Genomic DNA, 27,611 nt, shown 5'->3' with positions numbered 1-27,611 from the left:
TAATTTAGAACTTCAGATTCTGTTATCCTTCCTAATCTCCATCTTACCTGCTGTTTTTTTATACTCCTTTCTATTGGCTTTACAAGAATTTGATAGCCTGTTTTGGAAAGATACATATTTGGCATCAATAACCTTGTGTCCCTTATCATTTAACCACAGTGAACTATTTTTTACCTTCCTGCGTGCTTGTTTAGGGCTATGCTTTCCTTCTGTAATTCTGTCCTGGTTACATAAGTGGCCTCCATGCAGAGTCTAATGATTTTAATTTCTTCATTCTTGACATTAGGGTCTCTTTGACTAGCTTCCTCTTTTAAAAAAAATTCTCCTTTCTAAACTTGTGTCACAATTCTGGTTTTTAGTATGATTCCTCTCAAAGGATGTTGAACTTTATGATATTGTATATTTGTCACAGGGTACCTCACTGCTAGGGCACTTCCTCCTGGCAACTCTAGGAATTAGCTCTTTCTGGGTCCAATGCCCCATTTATCGCTTGTCTGTATGCCCTGCAGCCTCTTGCTCTCTGCGTCTCAGGGTGCTCTCTCTCCATGGCTTGGCCCTCCAGCCAGCTCAATGTGTTTTGCCCCTTTTGGGAGATCAAAGTCTCTCCACCCAAATTATTTCAGGCAGTCTTCCCATTCGCTGCCTGGAGTGTACCAATTCCCCAGTGGCTGGTAGGGGAATCTGGGCCTACCCTCTAATCAACAGCCAAGATCTACAACATCCCACCTTGCTACTATTTCCCTGAGCCTTGTCCTACTCTGCATCTCTTAGGCTACGTCTTCACTACCCACCGTGTCGGCGGGTAGCAATCGATTGCTCGGGGATTGATATATTGCGTCTCATCTAGACACGATATATCGATCCCCGAACGCGCTTATATCGATTCCGGAACTCCACCAACCTGAACAGAGTTGTGGAATTGACAGGGGGAGCCGCGGACTTCGATCCCGTGCCGTGAGGACGGTGAGTAATTCGATCTTAGATACTTCGACTTCAGCTACGTTATTCACGTAGCTGAAGTTGCATATCTAAGATGGATTTTCCCCCATAGTGTAGACCAGCCCTCAGGCTTGTGCCAGCACCCTTCTGGATAAACTCTTCCTTCAGGGCGTGAATCCCTGGGGTTTCTACTGTCTCCTTGAGTTTCCTCTTTTCCCTCTCTAATGCCTACAGAGCAACTGCGGACTTCTTAACTGCAGCCCTTTTCTGCTGCCAACTTCCTGCCTTTATACTAGCCCCACTTGTTCCCTCTCAATAGGGCTCCATCATCAATCAGGCATTGCTTAGGGCTTGTCTACACTTAAAACATTGCAGCAGCACTGCTGTAACATTCCAGTGAAGATGTTACCTATGCCAATAGGAGGGCTTCTGCCATCACTATATCTGTTTCAGCTCCCCGAGAGATGATACCTAGGTCGATGGGAGAATTCTCCCTTCTACCTAGCACTGTCTACACAGGGAGTTAGGTCCATTTTAACTATATCATTCAGAGGTGTGGATTTTTCACACCCCTGAGCAACATAATTATATTGATCTAATTTCCTGGTGTAGCCCAGGCCTTAGCAAATCTAATTTCCCTCAGGCATGGCCTAACAGGTTAATTGTCTCTTCTCAGGCTCATTAACCCTTTCCAGGCTAGTGTGGGGGTGAATACCCAGTCATAATATTGCATTGCATGTATATAATATATTGTGGTCGCTATTACCTGAACTTCCTGTATGTATCTTAAGAAAAGAACTGTAGATAAGGGAAAAAGTGTTCACCATCCTATTGTGCAATAAAGTGAACTCCTGGAATCTCAGAACCATGGAGCCAGCATTCTGCACAAATTTAATGGAGAGAAATGTGAACTGAAAGAGAAGCATTGCTGGAAAATCCTGAGATGTCATTATATGGATGGAGGAGATGGGAAGCTTCTGTGTGGGGAGTGCAGAAGTGTCCAGCTTGGACTGATCCTGTAGGTGTGTGGAAGAGGGTGCTTCAGTTTCTCATTTCTGATGTTTTCTTTTCAGGTGCTGCCACAAAAGCTTGGAGGAAATAGGCCTTGAATTATCATTTCCAGAGAACAACAGCTCCCAGATTCTAGTTGGGAAAGTGCCCCTGTGTTTTATGGAGAGAGAGGCCAATGAATTACGAAGGAAAAGACAGCCTGTGGCTAAAAGCATTGTGGAGGTTAGTCCTGGTTGTGGAACTTGAGCAAATTACGTTGTGATGGTGTCGTTCTGCTCTATATTAATGGTGCAGGGTGTTGGAAGAGTGGCTCCTAAGTGAGAAGGCTAAAGAGCGCCCTTTCAATGCTTTCAATAGAATATTTATCCATGTCCACTGGCCTCAGGACTGCTTCTTTGCTGGTGTACTTTTCATCTTAAGTGAGATAGTCTCCTCCTGAAAATGAATCAGCATGACTTACTAATGCTGTTCTGTCCCTGCGGGATAAAACAGCAAAGATTTACTTATTAATTGCATAAGAGGCTACATGAATGGATGGAGAGACTATTATTTTAAGTTTAATACAACTAAAATGAGACTCCCTAGTATAGAGGCTAGTGTTCAGCAGTGTGGGTGACAAGGTTGGTTAAGAGGGGTCCTGCTATTTCTGGTGAAGAGGAGTGGGCCACCAGTCTCTCCCCCCCTACATCTGCGTGGCAGCAGAATTGATAATACATACCACCTCATGTACCTTCGACAGAGAGGCAGTGTTAATAGAACACTAGACTGGAACTCAGGAGAGCTCAGTTCTGTTCGCAGTTTGGCCCTGGCCTGCTGGCATATGACCCAGGGCAAGTCACCTCACCCCTCTCTGCCTCAGTTTCCCTGTAATAATAATGATGTTCCTTTGTAAAGTGCTTTGAGATCTACTAAAAAAAGCACTAGATCATAAGTTGTTATTATTGAACACAATTAGTGTTAGGTAGTGATGTTTGTTTTCTTTTAGTCCCATAATTAGGCTAACTCTAAGTCTATAACAGACATAATTAGAATCATAAAATATCAGGGTTGGAAGGGACCTCAGGAGGTCATCTAGTCCAACCCCCTGCGCAAAGCAGGACCAATCCCTATTAAAGATGATTGCAGATTTGGGGAAGTGGATAAAATAAAATTCATAGTGGGTGAGTTGCAAGGAGGATTTAAAGATAAGAACAAATTAAAACATTATTGTTTTAAAGATTCTCTTGCTCCAGTTGTATCTGTGTGGCTTTCATTTGCACCTGGGAGCAGGGGCAGCTCCAGGCACCAGTGCTCCAAGCGCGTGCCTGGGGAGCACGCCTGCGGGAGGTCTGCCGAAGCCACGGGACCAGCAGACCCTCCGTGCTTGGGGCGGCAAAATGTCTAGAGCCGCCCCTGCCTGGGAGGAGTTTAAACTTTGAAATTTCTTAGAAAATGTTTTTGGCATGAAACAATACCTGCAATCAGGAATCAGATTTGAAAAATATAAGTGGCAGTAATCTCTCATATTCTGCTCACAGCTCAAACTCCATCCATTCATGATGCCAAAATCATATACCTCTTACAGCAGATCATTCATAATTTGACTGCTCCTCTTTCTTGAGTGCTTTGATCAACAGTGACATAGTTAACAAGACTGACATTTAATTGCCATCACTTGGTGTCAGAGTTGTCTTCTCCTATCAACAAATAGGGGCAGTTCATCCCTCTCAGAGCTATTGTTTCAGGCTTTCTGAAAACTGAGGCAGAAATTGCTGCATCGATTGCTTACAGTTCACGTTTTGAAGATTTTCTTCACACCCATAAATATTAGAGACTTTTAAAAAAAACAAAAACACTTAGGGATGGCTCAGTAGTTTGAGCATTGGCCTGCTAAACTCAGCATTGTGAGTTCAGTCCTTGAGGGGACCATATAGGGATCTGGGGGGAGGAAATGTCAGGGACAGTTCTTGGTCTTGCTAGTGAAGGCAGGGGACTGGACTCGATGATCTTTCAAGGTCCCTTCCAGTTCTATGAGATAGGTATAATAACAAGATGCAGCCACCAGGCGGAACCATTGTGAGCCATTCCAATCCTACTCCTGTTTGCAATATGTTTCTCTCTTGTTCATGTGTGAGAGTTTATATACAGGGAAAGTGCCCTTTTCAAGAAGTAATACTGCTGATCTCTTGAGGGGAAAAAAAAAAACAGGTTGTGAAATGCTGTTGGCTTAAAAAAATGACCCATTTCCTTGTACTTAATGTGGGAAACTTGGAGACCTTAAGCTTACAGAACAAGTGTCATAACCACCCCAATACAGACTTGCTTGGATTTGACTCATTGAAGGGAGCCGTTTTTTGAACAAATATTTGGTTTTATGGTGTTTGCTCTTATTCCTCATTATATGTCATCTGCTGAATGATATTAGCAATATGAAAAATCAGGAATGCTTTTCCTCCAATCTATGAATAAAAACTAGATGTGAGAGGATATCTACTAGTTATAAAATCTTGAAGGACATGATGACCAGAAACAATCAGATCAGTTCACTAACTACAGATAATACTTCCTTTGTTTAATAAATCAGTTAGTTTTAAATTTAAAACATGTTTTGCTAAACTTTATGCTAAACATTTTTCTTTATGTGTCCTGCACGTTTAAAATAGTTTTATTCTAAAAATAAAATTCTGTTTTTTGTATTTTTAAATGAATTTTAATTTCCATCCCAAGCAGAGATTGGCAAAAATCACAAGTAAAAACATAATCATCTAGTAAATAATAAATGCATACTTCACCATTTTCTAACATGGTAAAAGGTGTAAAAGTTAAGAATCTTAACAAATGTAAGTTAAGCTATATAATTACTTAAATAAATATATATAGATATACTGTATCTTCCTGGTTAACAAAAACTAAAAGATGCTCCAAATTTAGTGTAAAGGCTATCTTTAGTTGCAATTCAACTGGGTTTTGTGGTTACCAGCCAATGAAACCAACTTTTCTTTAGGAAAATTAATGATTTAAATGTTTTAAATCAGCGATTTCTGCTTACTGATTTAAATTGTGATTAAAATCAGTGATTTAAATTACTTTTGATTTAAATTAATCCACCCTGTTAGAAAACAGCATCTTCTGACACATCAAGTTCATTCTTTTTTGAGTGATTGTCCACATGGGTCACTCGAGCACTGGAAGTGGAATACATATATATGAGGTCTGATTCTTTTGGCTAGCAATGCCCATGAGGGCCACACCTGTACCCTGGATGGCCTCATGCCTCTCTTCTCCCCTTTTTCCACTGCTAGAGATAAAGGACAGAGTAGGCCCAGCTGACCCTCAGCTCCTTCTTACTGTCTGTGGCTACAAGACAGAACCCTTGCAGCATCTGCTTCTCTGCACACTGTGTGACTTTACTGATCCTGTGTGTAATGAGATATATATATAGAGAGAGTAATATTAGTATGGTTAGCGTAGTGTCTTTTTTACGCTTAGTGGCTGTATATAAAAAACAAACAAACAAAATCCTCTTATTAATGTTAGAGACTTCCCCAGTACCACGATTTAGTCTCTATGGCTGAAAGGAAGTCCCAAGGGTTCAAAACTTTCTCCTCCTGTGATTCAGTTAATCTGCTTAATGACTGGCACTCATGGGGATAGATGCTCAATCTGGTGCCTCTTCTCCAGGAGGATACAGAAGGTGAGAAAGGTCCACCTTAAACGTTTTTTCCTGAGGCTCTCAGATAGAGCCTCCTCAGAAGCAGAGAGAAAAGGGCCTCTCTGGCCTGAACAGGCTTCCTCAGTCAATGCTTCAGTTTTCTGAATAGGGTAGGAAGGAATATCTTTCCCACAGCAAGCACAGAACTCAGTCACCCTTCTTGGGACCCAGTAAAAGGAGGCATAGATGTCCTCAGACTATTAAGACAAAGGGTAGTTCATGGCCCAAATTAGGTTCCTCTGACACCCTGATAAAACTCAGTTGTTGAGCACACATGTACTTTCTCAGGCAGTGGTCCACATTTCACCTGGTACTGAGTCTCAGTGCATGAGATGTCAATGACTTGTCACCTCTGAATCTGGTACTGACCCCTACAGTACAGATGCTCCCAGCACTGACTTTCTTGGCACTGAAGTTATTTGTGGTGTTATGTGATCTTGCAGTGACCATGAAGCCTGAGTCACCATTAGTATTCTCAGCTATAAGAGTGCCCTCTGTATTTTGGTATTGACTACCAATATTGCTACAGTACCAGTCAACTCTTTGGCTGCAGTGGTGGGGAAGACTCCAGTTCACCCCGAAACTCTGGTTAGGGTAGGGGAGGAGTACTCATTTTCTTTCTCCCCTCCTCAGCATAGTAGGAAGGATATTCCCCCAGCCACTCATCTCTTTCCCATTCATATGACCTTTACTGGTCTAACAGGGAATCTAGGAGTTGTATATGTAGACCTATGAGATCTCAGGGAGAGCATTCACCTTGATATCCAACCCCATAGCCCCCAGCCCCTTGCTTCTACCATGGGCCCTTTGGGGTATCAAACCAGCCATAGGCGCCGACTTCGACTTGTGCCAGTGGATGCTTGACCTCCATCTGCCCCTGGCCCTGCCCCAACTTCACTCTTGCCCTGCCCTGCCCCCATTCCAACCCTTTCCCCAAAGACCCCGCCCCAACTCCGCCCCCTCCCTGCCCCTATTCCAACTCCTTCCCCAAATCTCCTCCCCGGCCCCGCCTCTTCTCCGACAGGAATTGGCACCTATGCAACCACAAGGAAAACTACCTCCACTACCCCTTGTAGATTTAGATCTCATTCCCCTATGAAACTTCATAGAGTGCTCAAGGAGCGCTGCTGGTGCAGACTCACAGTATAGCACAGGAAGATGAGGAAGAACACCTGCAGATGGTAGAGCACTTGATCCCAGCAGTGATCTACTCTTCCTCACCAGGTTAGGCAGTAGGGCCCTCCACTTCCACGCAGCTGGATGATTGGAAAACATTTCAGTAACTGCTGCATTACATGGAAGTAGAGCAGGAGGACTCTCACAAGCTGCTGGACATTTTGTATTCTGGCTTGCCTGAAAGGTGTGCCATGACAATTAATGAGGGGCTGTTGGAGCCAGCAAAAAAATTGTAGTAGACCCCATCATCTGTGGCACCTAATTCTAAAAAGGCAGACAGGTGCTGTCAAGTCTGTCATAACGTTGGACAGATGGTGCTAGAGATCACCACCCATGGCTACCCTACATTTCTACTCCTTGCCCCCTATGCTCCCTTCCCCATCCCTTTTCAGGAATCCTTCTCACGGGAGCCTGTTATAAGCAGAAGTGGCCTTATTGCTTCCTGTAGAAGCCATAGAGGAAGGGCCCTCAGAATTCAGGGAAAGAGGCTTCTACTCTTCTCATTTCAGAGAAAAAAGGGGATCTTTGTCCTATCCTAGACCAGAGGAGATTCAACAAATGTATATGCCACCTCAGATTCAGGATGGTAATACTTGCCTCCATCATTCCATTTCTTGTGGCTCAGGACTGGTTTGTAGCTCTTTACTTACTGGATGTGTACTTCCATAGAGCTATCCACCCATTCCACAGGAAATACCTGAGAATCACAGTAGGGCCCAACTATTACCAGTACAAGTCTGTCCATGGCACCAAGAGTATTCACAAAATGTCTGGCAGCGATGGCAATGCATTTAAGGAGAGAAGGTATCCATATCTACCCAAAGTCTACCCATATCTGAATGAGCAGAGGAAGGTCCAAGTAGGAGACCACAGTATCAGTTCTTTCCTTGTTTTCCCAACTGGGATTCTTTGTGAACTGCAAGAAATCGTCTCTCACCCCATAACAGACAATAGAGTTCATAGGAACCATGATCAGCTCTTGATCAGCAAATCCCTACCTCCAAGAGGACAGGTTATGGTCTCTCCAGTCCATAACAAATGAGCCAAAATTAACTTAAACAAGTTGGTGTGTATGTGCTTAGGACTATTGGACCATATGACAGCATACGCGTATGTGACACTGCTTGCCAGACTTCACCTGTGGTCCTTGCAGTTATGGCTGAGGTTTGTGTACTCCCTGTCAAAGCATCACATGAGCAAGAGAGTCCTGATCCCACCCCAGAACTCAGTCGGTGGCTGGGAACATATAGAAGAGGGTTTCCTTCTCGATCCCCTCCCTGACAATAAAACTTATCACAGACACTTAAGATACAGGTTGGGAGTATCATCTGCATATGCAAGGGACCTGGTTTGAAATTGCATGTGAACATCCTGGAGCTCAGGGCTTCCAGCTGGCCTGCATGGCATTCCAGCTTGTTCTGCAGATCTTGACAGACAATATAGCCACAATACACTATATAAAGAAGCAATGAGGTGGTCAGTCATCCCCTCTCTGCCAGGAGGCCATCAAGCTAAAGACTAGCTAGGTATGCAATTGTATTAAATCATATCATGAGTTAGCTAGATTAGATCTATTCTATATAGGTTCTTAGACTGAACTTATCACTGTAGTATCTGAGCACCTTCCAGTAGTGCCCTAAGCAATGTGACTAAACATCTGTCAAGTATTGTTTTATTTTCTTATCGTCTCCTTAAGGAGAGAAGTGTATGCAGTGGAATGTCACATGTTATCGGGCTTTAGAGGGTTGGGATTTTGGGGTATTTTTTTAAATATACATATTATGTATTTACGTTAGAGTGAAAAGGTTAAAGAAATATGCTTCACACTTGGAGCAGAAGGTGGTGAGGTTTGTGATCATCCTTAGATCCACCCATGCAAGTTATAGCCCACTTCACAAGGGCTTAAGCAGCTTCTGGAGCATCTCTGAAAACCATACCAATTGCAGAACTTTGCAGGGAAGCCGTATGGGGGATCAGTCCACTCCATCATCCCACATTATTCCTTAGTTGAGGCCTGAAGATCTGATTCCTGTTTTGGCAGAACTGTCCTGCAGTCATTATTTAAATAGGACTTCTAGCACTCACTTCCCGATTATGAGGTCAATGCTTGCTAGCCACCAGAAGTGGAATACATGTGGATAATCGCTCCCAGAAGAAACAATGATTCCTTACTTACAGTAACTGTGGTTCCTCGCAATGTGTTGTCTATGGATTCTGCAACCCATCCACAACCTGCCCTCCTTCCCCATTACTACAAAGTACTATAGCTCCTAGGGTCTGTATTGGCGAAGAAACTGAGGGATGGTTGGACAGCCTCTGCCCTTTATGTCCTTGGATGGGAAGGGGAGAGGGGGCATGAGCACATCCAAGGTCTGGCACCAGTGAACACTGCAGGCCAAAAGATTCCAATCTTGCATGCATGGGGCAATGGCTCACTAGAGGTGGAATCAGTGTGGACAACACATCCCTTAGAACCACTGTCACTGTTGGGTAAGCTACCATTCTTTCTTACTAGCCTTGTAATTGAACAAGCTGATGAGAGATGCTTTAAGATTATGACTCAAACAGATTCTGGAAATTGTGTGTTGCTAGCTCCTTTACTGCAGTCTTGAAAAATTGTAGTGAGTTTGGGAGTTTGCTGGGGTGACTTCAGGCTCGCCTATGGTTAGGGTGACCAGACATCCCTATTTTATCGGGACTGTCCCAATATTTACTTGTTTGTCCGGTCAGGACGCAAATTGTCCTGATATTTTGCCCTCCAGAGCACAGGTGGAGGGGGCTTGTGTGCCCCTGCCCCAACTCCGCCCTCGCCCCACCCCAACTCTGCCCCTCCCTCGCCCATTGGATCCCTCCCCAAATCCCCCCCCCAGCCCCACTCCCTCACTGCCCTATTGGATCCCTCCCCAACTCCCCACCCTGGCCCCGCCTCTTCGCCAAGCATGCCTCATTCCTCCTCCTCACCCCTCCCTCCCAGGCTTGTGCTAATCAGCTGTATGGTGGCACAAGCGCTGAAGGGAGGGGGGAGAAGCAGGAAGTGGCAGCCAGCTCAGGGGAGGTGGAGGCAGAGGCAGAGCGAAGGCGAGCTGGGGGGCAGGGGCATAGAGCTGTCCCCCACCGATTTTTCCTATGCTCTGGCTGCTCTTGTTTTGTGTTTTTTTTGGTTGGTTGGTTGGTTGGGTTTTTTTGCCTTTTTTTTTTTTCCTGAGACTCTCAATCTTTAATGTATTTATCCTCCCAACATAGTTGCCGACTTCCCCTTTGTCTGGTGGGTGCTTGACCCCACCACCCGCCCCTGACCCTGACCCTTCCCACCCTTGACCCACCCCCATTCCACCCCTTCCCCAAAGTCCCGCCCCCATTCCACCCCCTTCCTACAGGCCTCCTCCCCTGAGCGTGCCGTGTCTCTCCTCCTCCTCCTCCCTCCCAGAAAGTCCAGAGCACCGCCAAACATCTGTTAGGTGGTGGGAAGCGCTGGGAGCTAGGCAGAGGCTGCTGGTGGGTGCAGAGTACCCGCTAATTTTTCCAGGTAGGTACTCCAGCCCCGGAGCACCCATGGAGTCGGCGTCTATGCCTCCCAAAACTCCTGTGAAGTGCTGTCATCCCCACTTTACAGAGGGTGACTTGCCCAAGGTAAACAGGAAGTCTATAGCAGAGTGGGAGACTTTAACCTGGACTCCCACTGCCTAGGCTAGTGCTCCAACCACTGGCCCATCCTTCTTGGTTATTTATCACAGTGAGTGACTTGGAACTGATACAGTAAATATGGCCAGGTTGGGACAGCAGATAGGAAAAGTGAGGACAGAAAAAACAGTAAGTGATTGATTGTTCTGCCTCTTGCTTTCCAGGAATTGATTCAAGAACAAGTTGAGGTAAGTAGTGCTCTTCTTTTAAAATGGATCAGGGTAGCTCTTTACTGAAAGTCTTGTTGCTTGAGACAGGACAAAACCTGGGAGAATACCATCCTTTAGCTCTTATGGATTGACAGTGGGGAGATGTGGACCAGATGGGCCCTACTAGATCTTCCTCATCTGTTCCTTCTCTAATGTTACTATTATTTCCTTTTCATACTCACTGGAAAGTTGGACCATGTTCTCTTTCTACTTTTAGCTATTGCAGACCACAGGAGGTGCACAAGGGACACTCCCACTAACCTTTCTAAAGGTGCTGGCTTCCCAGGCATGCCATGGTAAGTGAGCTGAACTTCTCCACAGTGTACTTTCTGGGGCTCTGGCATAATATGGCACTTTGAAGGGTTGCAGGAGTCTGACCTTTTAGAGACAGGGTATCTACTAGGTGGCAGGAGGCAGTTGCCTTCTTTTTGGAGAGCTCTGCCAAAGACAGAACATGCTGCCTCTATTTGCATTGTTTGTGGCTGTTATCCACATTCCTATTCAGATGTGAGATGCTGACAAAATAGAGCCCTAATGTGCATCGTTCATATGAGCTCTAGAGCTTTTAATTCAACAGTTCTGTGGGAGCAGGAGGAGTGCCCTGTTCTCAAAGAGCACATTTTTGGCTGCCCCAAATGGTAAGTTGTAGAAATGCCAGCGTAGGGTGTCCTGGAGGCCCTGGAAGTGCTTGTTCCATGATCCATGATGGACATCTGACTCACCTTCTGGGCTTTCAGAAGCCAGGAGGTGAGCAGATCTCACAAATGCAAGCTGCAGTAATTCTAACCCCTTCATGCCAGCAGACATGTTGCATATTGCATTAACATTCCCCTCATGGCCAAATTGCAAATGTGTATTGGTAGTGTTGTTGCAATGGCACATCACTAGAGTCTCCAAGTGGCAGACTGCATACAAGATTTCTTTCTGCTAGAAGAGCAGGACAAGTGCCATCTCTGAACTGCAGGATACAAGCTGCTAAGGTGAGAAGTAAATGAGACCATAGATTCTCACGGCTTCTGGTGTTGAGGAAAGATAAAGATTGTTAAAGTACCAGAGAGATCTTACTATCCTGCCTGGATTGGCAGTGGTTGCATTAAATGCCCAGATGTGGGAAAGAGTGGGTGATTACTGAGGTGGCACTCAATGTCTAAGTAGCATGTGGGGGTGGGTTTTCAGTCTTTCTCTGCTTTGGTAGCTCCTCATTTGTGGAGTGCCCTGGTTTTCAGCTCCAGAGGAAGCTGCTCACGTGCCTTGAGCTGCAACAACTGTAGCATCTAGGAAGCAAGGAAATAGTTGTCCTGCCATCTAGTAGCCTCAGACCAGACTAAGCAACTTAGCTGTGGAGAAGCCAGTCTGTGTGTGCCAGGAAGGCTTCTTGGGGGAAGTCTGATTAAGTGGAGCTAAATCTGAAGTCTGGTGTACTGTGCTGCTGGTTTGTGGTCTCAGGGTTGGGGAGGAAGTGGGAGCTGCCCCATATTAACTTGCTGTGCTGTCCAAAGTTCCCAGAGGGAAGCTTGTTAGCTGAGCTGAACTCTTGCCAGCACATACTATAATTCGCTTCTCTTTTCAGGAGCTATTAAGTTTAATGACAGCTTGACTAAGGAGGAGAGCTGCCAGCTTATTGAAGCTTTGTCCTCTTGCCAGCTGCCTTTCCAGTGTGCTCATGGGAGACCTTCCATGATGCCACTTGCAGATATAGACCACCTGAAGCAGGAAAAGCAGGTACAGTGAAGTGCTGGGCAGAGAAAGGCAAACAACTAACAGGGTGGGTTGTGTGAAAAGATGTGTTTAATCTTGCTAAGCCTTTTCATCCAAGTTTCATACCAACGAATAACACAGCTCACTCTGTATCCACCACTTAATACAAACAGAGGTATCCTGACTGAAATGACTACTGACCACATGTGATGTAAACAAACCTCTAGCTCCTGTCCCTCCCTTAACCATTCCTGTATTATTCCCCACAGTATTGTATATAAATGAAGACTGCAACTCACTGAGCACAAAGTACATGTCCAGATGCTATTTTAGATTCTACTCACGTGGTGTATTGCACATTTGCCTTTAGAACCCTACTGTTAACATGCCATTTCCTGTCATATTTCTTCCTGAGGTTGTACAGACTTGGTAAGCAGCCACTGGCAGTGGTTATTCAGCTATCCTGTATCATCTTAGGGAGTCACACTATTGGTAATACTCTGCAATTGAAACACTGTTATAAACTCATCTAAGGACAAACTGGAGGGAATTCAAAGAAGAGCAACAAAAAAATGGCCAGGGAACTGCAGGAGACTTATGAGGAGAGAATACGAGTTAAGTCTGTCTGGTTCGGCTAAGGGACAACTAATGGTGGGGAAAGAACTAGTAATGTGCACCTTTCTAAAGCTCCCTACTAAGTGTGCTGTTCCCTAAATATGTTGAGTACATGGGATAGCCCACAGCAGATCAGTACTTTTGCTTTTTCTCTTCTTTCATAATTCAGTTTCTTAGGAAATGGCTGCCTGAAACAGTACATTTGCTCTGTGTGCCTGGATGGTAAATCTACTATTTGAAAGGTGGAATTATTTAGGGTGATATGAGGAGTTATAACCAAGAGATATGGGATGAAAGAAAGAGAGGAAATCTAGGCTGAAGATCAGGAGACCAGTCAAGGTGGAGTAATTTTCTAAAATCAGATTGAGGTTTTGTAAAACTAATTTGAAAATTTGTACTATTGCAACTTTAGATGAAAATATATAATGAATTATTTTTCTTAAATGCCACTTCCAATAGGGTATTTGAATTTTACAAAAATAAATTGAATAGTATGATCCTGATCCCGATCAGTTCATGCTCCAATACGTCTGTTAGTCTATAAGGTGGCAGAGGACTCTTTGTGCTTTTACAGATCCAGACTAACACGGCTACCCCTCTGATACTTTATTCACAAGAGAAGCTCCGTTTACTTTAATGGGGTCACTTGTGCTTAAAATTAAACGTGCTTAAGTGTAGCAGCAGCAGCAGCAAAAACGTATTTTTATTAAACTTTTCTCTTAGGGGCATAAAATATTTCACTTCAGAACAAAATTGCTTCAGTGTTAACAATGAAAACTTACTTAGACTTTTAATACACAAGTTATTATGAACCATTTTTGTATACACACAGACCAAAAATTTCAAAAGCAGGAGCCTGAAATTAGGCTTCTACGCCTATATATAGGCACTTAGGTGATTTATGAGCACAAGTCCCATTGACTTCAAATCCTGCCAAAAGAGTATGGCCTTACTTCATTCATGCCAGTTTATGTCAGAATGTGGTGCTGGCTGCAAATATAGGAAGGACAGTTTGCTTATCAGTTTTATGTTCTTACAGTAAGGGTGTTAATGAGGCCCTGGGCTTGTGATTTTCAGAACAGATGAGCCTTCTAAGTGAGAGACTTAAGGAAAAAACATGTAAAATCTGAAATTCTACTAACAATGAGGAAACTAATGCAAGAAACAAGTACAAAACACCTAAGCCTAAAATGAGAACCAATGAACTAGCAAGATGTATATTTAAAAAAAAAATCTGATGTTTAATAAAATAAAATCTTGACTTTTATTCACCCTGCTGCCAAGGAACAGCATCAGATTGTGAAACTGGAAGTCACGGAGGATATTTAAAATTATATTTGATAAAACACTTGAGCATCTTTCTGTGTGGGGAAAGGACTGTGGAGGTCAGTGAAGTCCTTTTCTCTTAATGAAACTTTGTATGAATTCATTATTTCTCTTTTCTCCTACCAGCCTAAACCTAATTTGTCTAAACTGCGGAGAATGGCCCATGCCTGGCAGCTGTTTGGGAAACAAGGACAGCACTTGGAAGCGTGAGCTAAAAACCAGACCCTCCAGGAATGTTGATGTCACACAACCCTTCATACTTCCAGCCAGCAATGTGAAACCAATGTTGCTGCTTGGATGCAACTCCTGAGCCAGGACGGTATCAGAAGTACTACCTTCACAGCTGACCTTCTGAGGAGTCAAGATAATCCACAGGAATGTGACAGAAGGCTCCTATAGTCCAGAGAAGAGGCTTCAATGTTCAGAAATTATATTGTGTGCCCAGACTTGGCTATTCAAGGATAGGAGTCTCACACTTGCAAGTGTTAAATTCCCTTCTTGTGAGAATGGCAGGATTCCTCATAGCGGAAGGGTGGTTTTAATGTATTTACAATGCTTGAAAGTGTAGATGGCTAAGTATTTATTAATAAACCAACACCACTTTCCTCAGGCTCATGTCTGACTAGAGTGAGCACAGGCCATCTGCAAAGTTGTGCAGGCAAACTTAGTAAGACCATCAAAGAACCAAAAGTGTCACTTTATTCAACTAAGCATCTAATAGCAGAGCAATCCCAACTTGCTGTTTCTTTTCTTGCCTGTGGCTTTCACAGCACATCAGTCTTTTTCCTCCAGGTGGAGGGGAGATCTCAGAAATATAGCCAGATGCTATCTTCAGTGAAACATGAGGTTGCTGGAAAAGAAGTAGTTAAGGATCCTAGAGCACTTCTTGCAATAAGAAGTCCTGCTCATATTCTAATTTTATTCTGCCTCCACTCTTCAATTTACCATTTAGGTCTAAATAGACTGGGGTTTATTTCTATACCAGTAAGAGGGTCATGTTACAAATTTCTATTTACTTATTAGGCATTACCATAACACACAGGATTTAAGTGCCTAAATTAAAAACAAGAATCCTGGCTCAGCAGGTTTTACAGTCTAAGCAAAACCAGAGGAGGGAAATATTTCACTTACCCTAAACTGTGATGTAGTGTTGCTGTGCACTGTTAAAAGAGCTGTCATATTGCCAGAGACAGCTAAAGAGAATGCACTCTAAGGTCTTTGGTTTGTAATAGAAGGCTTTTCAGTTTGCATCCACCAAAGGAACTACAGCCATCTTGCTACAACAGCAGCGCACTACTGGAGCCAGTGTGCTGCTACTGTTTGAAGAATAACCATTTTATTCTTGTGTAGAAAATAAGCCAACAGCAGAGATCACTACAAGCAGTCTTTATTGTAGCACACTAAGGTAATGCAGCTTAGGGGCAACAGAGAATTCCATTTATACCCAGTCCATCGTTGAACCAGAACTTCAGTGGAGATATACAAGAATGGCAACAACAGGTTCCAAAAATCAAATGGATTAAAAACTGCTCCATGTGCCTTGTAATACAAGTGACAGAAGCAAAGCCAGGCATAGATCTCTGCTCACTGCTGCTCTTGGCTAGGGTGGAAACATTATACTCCATGCAGATGTTTCCTTTTGAAGACAGTCACACCCATCTCTGTAGCCCTGGATTTATTTAGCTGCTGGATCTTCTGAAAGAGCAAGGTAGGAAGAGCCTGGACACTGAGGCACTTCAAGCCAGTAGAGCTTAGAGTTCATGGTCGTCAGGATGGTAGAGCTCACTCATGAGGCGATAGATGTAGGAGGGTGCATTACCCCCAATATTGGAGATGAAGAGAGTAATGAGCTCTGGGGGAACATAGTCAAACACTGGGCAGTGAACATTGATCTTTGACAGGATCTCCCCTGAAAAGGAAACAGTCATGGTATTAGAGATGAGCAATGGACAAGATGTGGAGTGTGGCTTCACCATACACTGCTTGGAGCACAAGTTGTGACCCTCATCCCACCACCTCTAAAGTCAGCACTGAAATAGCAGAACAAGATTTGAAACAACCCCAACCATGGTAGGTTTATCTGAATTATGAGTATAGAGCCTAGTCTTGGATAAGAATGATAGAGTTTGCCCCTGCTGATGGCTGTTGCAAACCAGAAGAGCCTCCAGATGGAAAATCTGCAAAATGCCACAATGAAAGCCTTAATCAAAACTGTCTTAGCCCTGCACTTGTGGGGTCCTGCTGCACAGAAACATAGATTTGGAAGGTTGGTTGCTATGTAAATGGGCACCAGAGCTTCCATCTTTTTGAAGATGGAATCTCAGAATTTAAGGCCCAAAGGGACCATCATGATCATCTAGTCTTACCTCCTACATGTCACAGGCCACAGAACTTCACCCACTCCTTCCTGCAATATGCTTATAACCTCTGGCTGAGTTACTGAAGTCCTCAACTCTTCATTTAAAGACTTCAAGTTGCACATTCATTCTAGTTCAAACCAGCAAGTGACTAGTGCCCCACACTGCTGGGGAAGGCAATCCCCCCTCTCCCAGATCTCTGCCAATCTGATCAGGGTGGGGGGGAGAATGGGACACATATTGCCCTCAAGTATGGTGATCAGTTAGACTATGAACATGTAGCCAGACACCTGGGAAAGAACTGGCTGGAATAACTCTGTGCCATGTCCCATCTTCAGCCATTGGAGATATGTGCTAATAGTAGTCGTAGATGGGACATATGCCATTGTAGGCAACCTCATCATAACATCTCGTCCATAAACGTATCCAGCTCAGTCTTGAAACAAGTTAGGGTTTTTGCCCCCATTACTCCCCTTGGAAGGCTGTTCCAGAATTTCACTCTTCTGATGGTTACAAACATTAATCTAATTTCAAACCTAAGCTTGTGGAGGTCCAGCTTATATTCATTTGTTCTTGTGACAACATTGGCATTTAACTTCAGTCCTTTCACAGCCTGGTGTTTGGTCCTCTGATGTATTTTATAGAAAGCAATCATATCTCCTTGCAACCTTTGTTTTGTTAGGGAAAACAAGCCAAGCTCTTTATGATCTTTTCTTGTAAGACAGATTCTCCTTTCCTCTGATTATCCTAGTAGCCCTTCTCTGCACCTGTTCCAGTTTGAATTCATTTTTCTTAAACATGGGAGACCAGAATTGCACACAGTAACTGGCCTCAGAAGCTCCAGGGCAGAAACAAAACTATGTCAGCCAGTGGTAATAATCCATGTAGTATTTCTGGAGTTTTATGTTTCAAGAAGTAACACTACTTATGAGCACTACACAGAAACTAGTTTGGTTTCTCTGCTACTGTGCTAGGCCTGTTCCGCCCACCAGCAGGCAGTCACCATCAGAACCTTGATTTTAATTATTTTTTTAAATTACTACTGTATAAGGAAGTGTTTAATAGGGCAGGAACCCAACTGCAAGAAGAGTTCAGAAGAAGCCCTGTTTCATTCCTCCCATTAGCCAAGTAGCATGTAAACTAGGACAGTGGTCAGAGTCATTTCAGAGTTTAAGACAATCGACAGGGTTTCCTGCCCTTGGTTATAAGCTAATTCCATCTTTAAATATGCAAGACAGGATCCCGGTTCCTGCTGCCTGGGGTCAACACAGCTAGTTCCCCTTCAAAAACCTGCTCTAAAGAGGACCGGTACCTTCTGTGAATGGCAGCACTTCTTGTGGAGACACAAACTTGTAGAATGAATCCTCTTCATTAGGGAACTGGAAGAAAGAGCAATAGCATCAGAAGAGAACACCCATCCCCACTGTACCATATGGAGCTGGGGCATAAGTGCTGGAAGAGACTGAGCAGAGGAAAGTAAGTGCTTCACAGCTTAGGTTTGTAGAGTGTACAGCAGTTGCCTGCAGCCTCAGACTGGAATATGCATGGCAACTGCAGGTAAAACTGCAGCAAGGGGCTCAGGCAAGCCATACATTCCTAGTTCCTTTATGCCTGCTTAGATTCTGGCTGCTCTGCAGGATAGCCTGGTAGGTCAAGAAAGGAGAGATACATGAGTGCACCGAGCTGCTCTTCAGTGACTTGAGACAGGATCCATATTACAATATCAAAAAAGCAGAGAAGGAAAGTCCTAAAACATCTCCTTCTGCCTCTGAAGATGTGAGTTCAAATCACCACTGGATTAAGTGAGATGAATATGGTAACTCTCAGTCTCTAATGGATGTTGGTCTATATGATAAGAGCCCACCATTCAGCGTATCTGGCAATCTGTGCTGGAACAAAGGCCTTATCTGCATCAGTAGAGCTGTTGTGGGGAGGTGTATCAATGGGGCAGGGGCATCCTTGCATTAGGATCAAGGTGCATTAGCAGAGTTGGTAGAAGCCTTCTGGGTTGCCAACTTGTATTTTAGCCAATCAATACTATCCATCCCTCACTTTCATGAGCAATATACATCCCCCTATTTGCCACGAGATAGAGCAGATGCTGTAATCAAAGTTGCTGCACCTACCTGCGGTGAAAGCTTGAACATGGGTGCACAGACAATGAGGGGAGTGGAATGGTGTTTAGCTGCCAGTGCCAGGGTATGAGTCCCACTTACAGCAATCAATGCCCCATTGGCCAAGATTGTCTTCGTACCAATGATCACCTTCCAAGTACAAATTAGTATTAGAGCACTCTGCAGTGAACTGAGACAGGCAGAGAAATGGAGCTCCAAATCCTGGGCTACTGGCTCGGACCATGCTGGGGCTAGGGGCAGCAGGTTCCCACCATCTATATACATCACAGCAAGAGGGCATTACACTGACTAGACAGATAGTGAAAGGCTGGGATTCTAGCTCAGTAGGGTGCTGGGTCTGTTCCATCTGGGACTGGCTCTGCACAAAAGTTTTCCTCTAACTAGAACAGCACCCAGAACTGTCAGACCTGCCAAGTGGAAGTTAGAAGACTAGCAGGCATTCATTGGAGAGCTGTGGGGCCCTATTCTCATCTCCACATGATAGTGAGGAAAGCAGTCCGAGCTCAGGATGTCCAGCAGTCATTTTCTGACACCCTGCCAAGGGCTGGCATACTGCCTACCATGTGATTTGTGCTCCAGGCAGAGACACGGTGCTTCCCACTCGAGAGATGGGCACATTTGGGGTTTGGTTTTTTGTATTTAAAAAAAAAAAAAAAAATGGCTGGAGTCAACCCTTTGTCTCACCAGGCTCTAAATGTCTGTCTCAGAGCAACTCTGCCTCCACTCAGCATCACTGTTTGTTCTAATGAATCCTGGAAATTTAGCCACACAGGTGAGGGGCAGCTGAGAGTAAGTTGAGACTCCCAGTGGAAGTGTCCCAGTGTGGTCAGTCACACTGGTCTCTGCATGTACATTGTATCCTGCTCCCCATCCCTGGTCTTTTTAAATTGTAAGCTTTTCAGGGGAGAGGTTCTCTTTCTACATGTCTGTATAGTAGCACTCATATTGCGCTAGGTACAATATGGTAAATATTAAAACCCCTCCTGAGACCTCTCTAGCCACCTCTCTCCAAGCTCTTTGAGAATTTTGATAGGGGAAACAAACTCACTTGACACTGCCTATGGATGGCCCTATAAGGCCTGAGCACCAGAACCCCACTACTGCCCCCCTGCCCCCGAAAAACCCTACCTTGTTGACTCGAGACATGACAGCAAAGATGGCTGCATCACTCATGACAGTGGTTTCAATCTCCTCTTTGGACAGACGGACGGCCATTTCATGACCCTATAGAAGAGAGAGACTCTAGTGAGTTCCTTAAGAGAACCAGACAAGGAAGCTCCTGAGCTGCACTCGATGCAGTGCCAGACACACTCAATTCATGCCAGAATTTACATTATCTGAGCCAGATATTTGCCAGTGATATAGCACATATACTATCCTCTAAATCACTGGTGGGACAGGCAAAAGTTTCCCCCACTTCTTGGCCACAGCCAGCAATCTCAGCATTTCTTGGGGCAGCCTGGTCACGCCCTTATGCTGAACAGAAGTACCTGTTATTTCTACACCTGCTATTCCTAAGGCAGATAAAAGCACTGCACAGATACTACAGGCACAACCTGGAGAACATGGCCAACCAGGGTCCTACCTGGCAGAAGGGCGCACACTCCGCCACAATGACATGGAATTTCCGCTTGCGTGCTGCCTCCTTCAGGAAAGCCTCAACGGTGCGAGAGTAGCCAATGGTCATGATCACCTCATTGGAATGGATGTGCTCCAGTGCCTGCATCGCAATGTTATCAGTGGTACCCTCTGCAAGGGAAGCCATCCAGCAGTGAGAGGAGAGTCAGGCCTAACACCTGCCATGCTGATTCCTGCCACAGACAGCACCAACAGGAAAGGGCACAAGCCCTCTGCCACAGCACACAACTGCAATTACCTCTCCCTGGAGCTATCCCATAGGCCAAAAAAAACGACAAAACATACTTTTTAGAGCTTTGGGTTTGAAGGGAGAGCATCTGAGGGTTTGAGCTCCCACTTGATGAAAGGGCACACCATTCCTTATCTGAACACAGAGACCCCAATTTGGTAACTAGGTTATTACTTGACCTCCCCTACCCCCGCAAACCAGGCTCTGTGTCACATCACCCTTAGCTCAGGCAGCAACATGGCCATTGGTGGAAGAGGATCAGTTCAGTTCTCCAGCCCCTGCACCAGCTGGGATCAAACTAGAGCCTGGCTGTACGTACCTTGTGGCAGCACAAAGGGCACCACACCCTGACTTCCATAGGCTCCCAAACTGACCAGGAAAGTAAGGCATATTGAAAATCTCATCATAATGGGAGAGGAAAGGACTAGCATTACCCATGGTGGCCACCCTGCCCACAGACTAGCTCTTGGTGCCAGAATGGGAGATGCATGAGGAAGTTATAGCCTGCAGTACTGAATGGGGAGTGGGGGTTGCCAAGCAATTTAATCCTCAAGAAAATGGTTGCTGATCTGTGGACAGATGTAGAAGACAGTCACACTGGTCTCTGCATGTACACTGTATCCTACACCCCATCCTGAGTCTTTTTAAACTGTAAGCTTTTCAGGTGAGATGTTCTCTTTCTGCATGTCTGTATAGTAGCAATCAGATTGTGCTGGATACAATATTTAAATATTAAAACCCCTCCTGAGACATCCTCTCTGGCCACCTCGATGACCTGTTGGGAAGGAGAACTGAAGCAGAATGCTATACTATGTGCAGAGTGGAGTTTGAGACACTCATAGCAACCCTCCTAGCTGTCTCAGGTGCTGCATGCAGACTTCCTTGGCTGCAGAGACAATCCTTGCAATGCATCCACCAGGGAAGAAGTGCAGGGGAAAATATTTAATTCTGTTCCCTGCAGGACAGAAGTCTGTTTCCAGGGTCCATCCCTGTCCTGAGCACACCATGGCTCCATCTTAGTCAGTTGGAGGAAGGGCTCTGCTCAGATTCTTTCAAAGCCTTGCGTGTAAACAGCACAGGGCTGAATGTTGCCTGTTTCCAGAAGGTGCATACTTGACACTGTTCTACTCTCCTCACAGGACCACATAGGAAGGGATCCCTGTGTGCTGCTTCCGGTACACACATTCTGCAAGACTGAGTCTCACAGCTCCCCATCCTTTCCATTCAAACTGAGAACTGGTTCTTCCCCATCCCTAATCCCATGAGCAGCGCTCTCTTCCACCCTGTGATAGAATGGTTTTAGTTCATCTCCTACCCAGCTCTATTAGCAGCTCACTAATAGCTTCAATCACATTAGCCCTGAGTGGGGGATAGGGAGTGTTGAAGTCCTCACTGAGCCCTCCAGAGGTCAGAAGCTTGTGCAGTGACTCCTGCTGGTCACTCTCTTCACTGCGCCCATGGAGCCTATGGAGAGAACACAGCCCATCATAGCAAGAAGGGAGCACAAGTAAACAACCTGATGAAGCCTATGGAAGAGGCTGCTTTTGAGCTACACTGTCCTTCCACAGCAGAGAAATAAGGGGCCTTACTTATTAGGGGTCAGATAAGAGGGCTACACCTACTTTGTCAAACAGCCTCCAAAACGGACCTGCCAAATCTGTGGAAAAAAAGGCAGAAATTGGGCTTGTTTTTGGCTTAATTGGCTTGTGAGTTGGTTGTTGGCTAGTTTTTGGCTTGTAGCTTGTTGCTTCTTTTTTTGATCAGCTCCTGGCAAGCAGGGGGTGGAGGGGAGGGGGAAGAGAGTCAGGGGTGCACAACAGGCCCACCACAGTCTAGACTGTATGCGGGGGGGATCTAGTCACATAAAGTGCTGCAGGTTCTTAGGGATTGGCTTGTTCTGAAATTAGATTAGCTTGATTTTTGGTTTACTGTGAACGTCAGGATACTTATTTACTGTGTGAAAGTTGGCAATTGTGCTCCAGAGCTGTCTGTGGCAGAAAGCTACCTGAAGCTTTGCCAATAACTGTACCTTCTGAAAGCTATGTAAGTAAACTTTGAAAGCTGCAGGAGGCACATGGAACAACTTGGCTCAAGGCTGCTGCTCCAACAGAACTCACTCTCCTAGGAGAGTGGGGAGAGAACAGCACTTGCAATACAGGATCAGAACACAGAGAGATCTGCAGCAGAGGGAGGGTTCACACAGCAGTAACATATACTAGAGGAAACATTGTCAGTAGCAGGCAAACCACAAGGCTCATTGGGGCTACAAATCTTCTTAGAAAGGAATTAAAGGAGTTTAACCATGAAGGAAAATCTTTGACACAGGGAGGACAGACCTCTCTTTTAGACTCCTGAAGAAGTCTCACAGGAGCAGCAAAAGGAAGACACCACACAGGATCCAAATGATCCTGTCAGGAAGATCTTCTCCCAGATCACAGAGAGATATACACAGGCAGCAAGGGGAGAGAGAGCTTCACCTGCCATACTCCTCGCGAATGATCTTCAGCACTCGCCGCACCATGTTTCCCACAGTGGTCTCAGATGGCTGGGCTGCGGTCATCCTCTTGCCCTCCTTCCGAATCAGCGCCATCAGCTCCCCTGAAACAAGGGGATGACTTAGTCTCTATCCTTCCAAGAGCAGGTCCTGACCACAACCTCAAATAACTCCACAGCCAGTGGCCCTACACCTGCTTAAAACCAATCTACCCTTCAACAGCCGTGCACCTGCTTCAATTGCTACTAACATACTGGAACAAATATTTAGACAGAAAACTTAGTACCATGATCTAGAAAATAACAGAGCCATGAGCAAAAAAATAAAAAAAGTTTCAGGTGGCCTATAAAGGAGAGATCATTCCAAACTTGACAGGCTTTTAGGTAATATTACTACACAGTGCATGAGGTGAAGACAATAGATGAGATGGGATTTTTACTAAAATATTTGATCCAGTGCATCACTAAATCCCACTCGCAAAGCTAAGTCAAAGTGGTTTGGATGTCACACATTCTAGGAACTGTTCAAAGGATCATAAACAGTGAAGCACTGGGAAGAGAGGGAAATCCAGCTGCTGGGTATTGCACGTGTCAGCATAATTGGGAAGATCTGCAAATACCAGCAGAGGGAGAGAAATCCAGCGGGGCTCACGGAAAGGCAGGGGTGAAAGGATACTCGTATTCAGAGGGAAGTATCCCAAATCCAGGGCCGTGGTGGGCGGCAGACATTCATTTTGCTGATCAGAGAATGTTTCCTATCAAAGCCAGAGACGGGGGCTCATTGAAGAGCTAAGCCCTGGGGCAAGCCGTGATTTCAGGGCGGATGGAGGGATAATCACTGCGAGTGACAGGAACCTCGAGCGCGGGCCTGTGGCTGGGAGGAAGCAGCTGGGGCCGAGCGGCGCCGAGTCCTACGGAGAGGGAGAATCTCGGCTGCGGCTCAGGGAAGCCCCTTGTCAGCGAGATGGAGCCGGGGGCGCCCGTCGCGGGGGAAACGAGCCCAGGCGCCGCTCGAGGGCAGGGAGCTGGCGCAGGCTGCGGGGACACCAGCGCCCCAGAGGGGGGTTCCCAGCCAAGGGCTCCCGCGGGACCGCCGCTGCCCGCCCCGCCTCACCCGCGCTGCCCCAGCGCCCATGGCCGATGATCTTCCGCAGCAGCCCCACCGTCTGCCGCGCCGCCTCCTCCGAGCTGAGCCGCTCCCCGCCCCGCTTCAGCCGCGCCACGAAGGCCTCGATCCGCTCCGACAGCTCCGACTCCTTCTCGGCCGCGCCCGGCATCTTGGCGGCGGGACCGAACCGAGATCGGAAGTGTGGGATCCAAAGCACCACTTCCACCCGGACATAGGACACGCACGGATCACTTCCGCCTCTGTCTACTGCTATTGGCCGAGAGCCATTCTCTTCCCGTCCACTCCAGGCCGTTAAGCCAATCAGCGAGAAGGTCGAGGCGTCTCTCGTGCGCCGATTTCGCAAGAGGGCGGTCCAATGTTTTCAGTCTAGAGGCTGCGACGTCTGACCCTCTGATTAGCGTCATTCCAGCTCCCTCCCCCGAGTCCGGGGGTGTACGGTCTGCCGGGGTGGTGGAGCTAGGGAGGCTTATGGAGTCCACGTGGGCTAAAGTGAGACACGTGCCGAGAGAAGGGGCGAAGGGACCCCCACGTGCCTGAGATATGGGGAGCAAGTGCCTGGAATATTCTGGGGGAAGGATGACGAGAGCGCCACGTGCATACCTCCCAACATTTCAAGTGTTTGAAGTGGGATGCTGTGCCACTGAGGTTCAGCCTCTCTGCCCCTTGTGCCAAATATGATATTGCAACTGTGCATGTAGTTGCAATGATGCTGAAGTTTAGCCTGGCCACCCTGATGGAGACAGCAGAGGGACAGAGCAAACCTGAGTGGCGCTATGACTCTGAATCCCAAGTTGCAACACCACTTGGTTTGAGTGCCCAGAGCTAACTGCACTTCTCTTCCCCAAGCTGCCCTGAATGTGGGAAATGTTCCTTTTCCATTGGGATGGGGCAAGGTTGTGGGTGAAAGTGAACAGTCCTGTGGAACTGGGACTGTTGGGAGTTCAGCACATGTGTGGGACATAGGGGGTGCACAAAGTGAGCCCTGTGTGCCTGAGACGTGGGGGTCAAGGACCAAATAACATAGTGGACCTGACAAAGGGAAGAAAGCCCCAAAGACCCAGGGTTGCCATAAGGGAATAAGCCCTAAAGGCCCATAGATTTGAGGTGAAGGAGTAGGGGAGCAAGCCCCAAATGCCCAGAAGAGGTGGAGGGGAAGTAAACCCCAGTTGTCCATAAGAGGGCTCTCATTCACAACTCAGGGTGCTCTTTTGTCTGACTTATGTTTGCAGCCTGAGAGAAGGGTGAGAGACTTAGCTAACTGGTATAAAAGAAAAGGCATTGTGATCCCCACGCCGCACTTTTCTGTAGAGCAGTGCTCCACAAAGTCTACAGGTGTCAAAGTATAACACATACTCTTGATCTGAGTTGTAACTGCTCAGATACAGTTAGGGTCTTACGTACTGGGCACTGTCATCTCTTTAGACCAGGGATTCTTATGACAAATGTTTTGGTGGCCTCAAGAGTGCGGCCACCAACTCTGGTTGGTGGCGATGCTGACAATTTTTCCTAAAATATTTAATTAACTTTAGGAAAAGCAAATAAATATGCACATACAGATGTCCAAATCACTATAATTTATTTATGTAGTGTTTTTTAAACTCAGTAATAAAAGTAATTTACAGTTGTCTCTATTCTTTACTGGACATAAACGGAATAAACACACAAATAAGGTGCTTCACATGGTTCTTGTCTTTTTTGTTGTTTCTTTTGCTATTGTGGTTGCACCAGCTGCCTGCACCTCCAGCATTTCTGTCTCCGGAGGGGGGCAGGGCCCAACCTCTGTTAGCAGCCCTGGGAGAGGGGCCACTGCTTTGTACCCCCACCTCCCGGACCAGTAGACTGTGGTCGCAAGAAAAGGCCCTGGAGGCCATATGCAGCCACGATGGCCGCATTTGAGAAACACTATGACTGAGCTATCCTATTGAAGGTGTGGGTGATTGTGGGCAAACTGCCATTTAATCTACATGTACAAAATGCGAGTCAAAGTGGTGCCGAGGTGCTGTTTAATTCATTGGTTGCCTTGGAAGAGACAGAGTAGGACCTGTTGGTTAGTTCCAGGGTCTCACTAGTGTGGAGAGGAACCTTCCACATGGTGGAGCAGCCTAGAGCACTTGTGAGCACAGCAGAGTGGATGTGTAGTGTCTGCTCAGCAGAGAAGAGAAGAGACAGCTGGAGAGAGGAGGGTGGAAGCCATGTTGGAAGCTAGGTACTCTCTCTCACTCCCCTTTTAGAATTCCTTAATGCCTAATACTGACATTCTGCTCATAGCAATTTATCCTTTTCCATTGCCCACATGACATTCACGGTCATTTCAAAGGCAGATTTTGGCCAAAAAGAATTCTGACCTTCCTCGGCCCCACAACTGAATTGGGGTGGGAAAGAGATTGGGAGTGTCCATCCTGTGGGAACCTCCATGGGCAACGACTTCTGCAGGGCTAATTTGAAAAGGAGGTGGGAGGAAGGGCCTTGGATCACATGTCCTGCCCACAGTCCAGCCCTGCCAGTTCTCAGGAGCTCTGTTTTCTTTACCCACAATCCCCATGGTGTCCCCTGATGGAAATAGTAACAATCCCACGATTCCTAATAGCAGCATCAGAGTGAGACATTCCTGAGGTCACTTCCCTCTCTGCCCAGCTCCTCTTGAGGCTGTCTTCCCAGCCCATGGGTTCTTGCAGCCTGTCTCTGGCAAGGCTTGTGCAGATATAGTGTGAGGACAGCCTGACATGTGCCCCATTCCCTTGGGTCTCTGGAGGCTATGCCACTTGGAGCCGCTTCCAGTCTTGTTCGCTGCTCCTTCTATTCATTTTGAGTCCCAGTATCTCTACTTTCTGCTGCAATAACAAGGCTTTGGATTAAGGCTGTTAGATGTTATTTCAGCTGGGATGGGGCGGGATCAGCAGTGGGAAGAAATGGCTAGAGTACAAACTGCCTGAGAAAACGCATCTGGAATGTTCCCAGGGAGGGTAAGTGGGACCTCAGTACCAATAGTCCCTCAGTAGAGGAGTAAGGGAGAGGAGAAATGGGATAGGGGAGGAGGTGCTGCATCTCATCCCAGAATCCCTGACCCACACAGAGATAATAGGGACCCAGCTTCCCTTACTGAAGCTCAGGGCACATTACTAACGCTAATTAATGGGGGGCCTCCTGAGGTCCCTGGGTAGCAGGAGAGGATCACTGGTTTTCAGATGAGAAATGACTTGGCCAAGGCTGTGCTGGCTCTGAGCCAGCCCCTTCACCCCTCTCAGTTTTGCCAGCCCATTTCCAGAAAGCCCTTCCCAATTGCC

At 46.1% G+C, this 27,611-nt stretch overlaps 2 protein-coding genes across 8 annotated transcripts in view; one reads left to right on the top strand and one right to left on the bottom strand.

Annotated features, from left to right (window-relative positions):
* MLH3 (mutL homolog 3) overlaps nucleotides 1-15,267 on the top strand; it is a 31,771-nt gene extending 16,504 nt beyond the window's left edge. For 4 of the 5 annotated variants that reach the window (XM_032802052.2, XM_032802050.2, XM_032802054.2 and 1 more), the window contains 5 exons: nucleotides 2,013-2,172; nucleotides 10,663-10,686; nucleotides 10,925-11,003; nucleotides 12,278-12,429; nucleotides 14,473-14,573. In XM_032802052.2, the coding sequence (XP_032657943.1) occupies nucleotides 2,013-2,172; nucleotides 10,663-10,686; nucleotides 10,925-11,003; nucleotides 12,278-12,429; nucleotides 14,473-14,556 (499 nt within the window). In that variant the 3' untranslated portion in view covers nucleotides 14,557-14,573. Of the gene's footprint in view, nucleotides 1-2,012; nucleotides 2,173-10,662; nucleotides 10,687-10,924; nucleotides 11,004-12,277; nucleotides 12,430-14,472 lie in introns of all 5 variants that reach the window. The other variant, XM_032802053.2, reaches the window with a different exon arrangement.
* A 450-nt stretch (nucleotides 15,268-15,717) lies between these two features.
* Nucleotides 15,718-24,588, bottom strand: EIF2B2 (eukaryotic translation initiation factor 2B subunit beta). 3 transcript variants are annotated; one of them, XM_032802055.2, is made up of 8 exons: nucleotides 24,313-24,588; nucleotides 23,183-23,303; nucleotides 22,021-22,169; nucleotides 20,424-20,587; nucleotides 19,967-20,062; nucleotides 18,830-18,967; nucleotides 18,016-18,082; nucleotides 15,718-16,255 (listed from the first exon to the last, which is right to left on the bottom strand). In XM_032802055.2, exons 1-8 carry the CDS (start codon nucleotides 24,473-24,475, stop codon nucleotides 16,098-16,100), a joined length of 1,056 nt encoding a protein of 351 aa, XP_032657946.1. In that variant the 5' UTR covers nucleotides 24,476-24,588; the 3' UTR covers nucleotides 15,718-16,097. The 3 variants fall into 3 exon arrangements, with proteins under 3 accessions (XP_032657946.1, XP_032657947.1, XP_032657949.1); XM_032802056.2 differs by having other exon boundaries at nucleotides 24,362-24,440; XM_032802058.2 differs by lacking the exon at nucleotides 24,313-24,588 and adding an exon at nucleotides 24,054-24,076.
* Between the last annotated feature and the right edge of the window lie 3,023 nt (nucleotides 24,589-27,611).

This window comes from Chelonoidis abingdonii, chromosome 4, assembly GCF_003597395.2.
Source record: "Chelonoidis abingdonii isolate Lonesome George chromosome 4, CheloAbing_2.0, whole genome shotgun sequence".
NCBI classification, from domain to species: Eukaryota; Metazoa; Chordata; order Testudines; family Testudinidae; genus Chelonoidis; species Chelonoidis abingdonii.
This window is presented reverse-complemented; position numbering and strand designations above follow the sequence as displayed.

Excerpts from the sequence above, each read along its gene's own strand:
- EIF2B2 (XM_032802055.2), bottom strand. The coding sequence starts at position 24,475 with ATGCCGGGCGCGGCCGAGAAGGAGTCGGAGCTGTCGGAGCGGATCGAG. Across the intron at positions 20,063-20,423 it reads AGTGTGCGCCCTTCTGCCAG|GGTCATGAAATGGCCGTCCG; the intron begins GTAGGACCCTGG and ends TCTCTTCTATAG. Across the intron at positions 18,083-18,829 it reads TGTTCAAGCTTTCACCGCAG|TTCCCTAATGAAGAGGATTC; the intron begins GTAGGTGCAGCA and ends TCTTTCTTCCAG.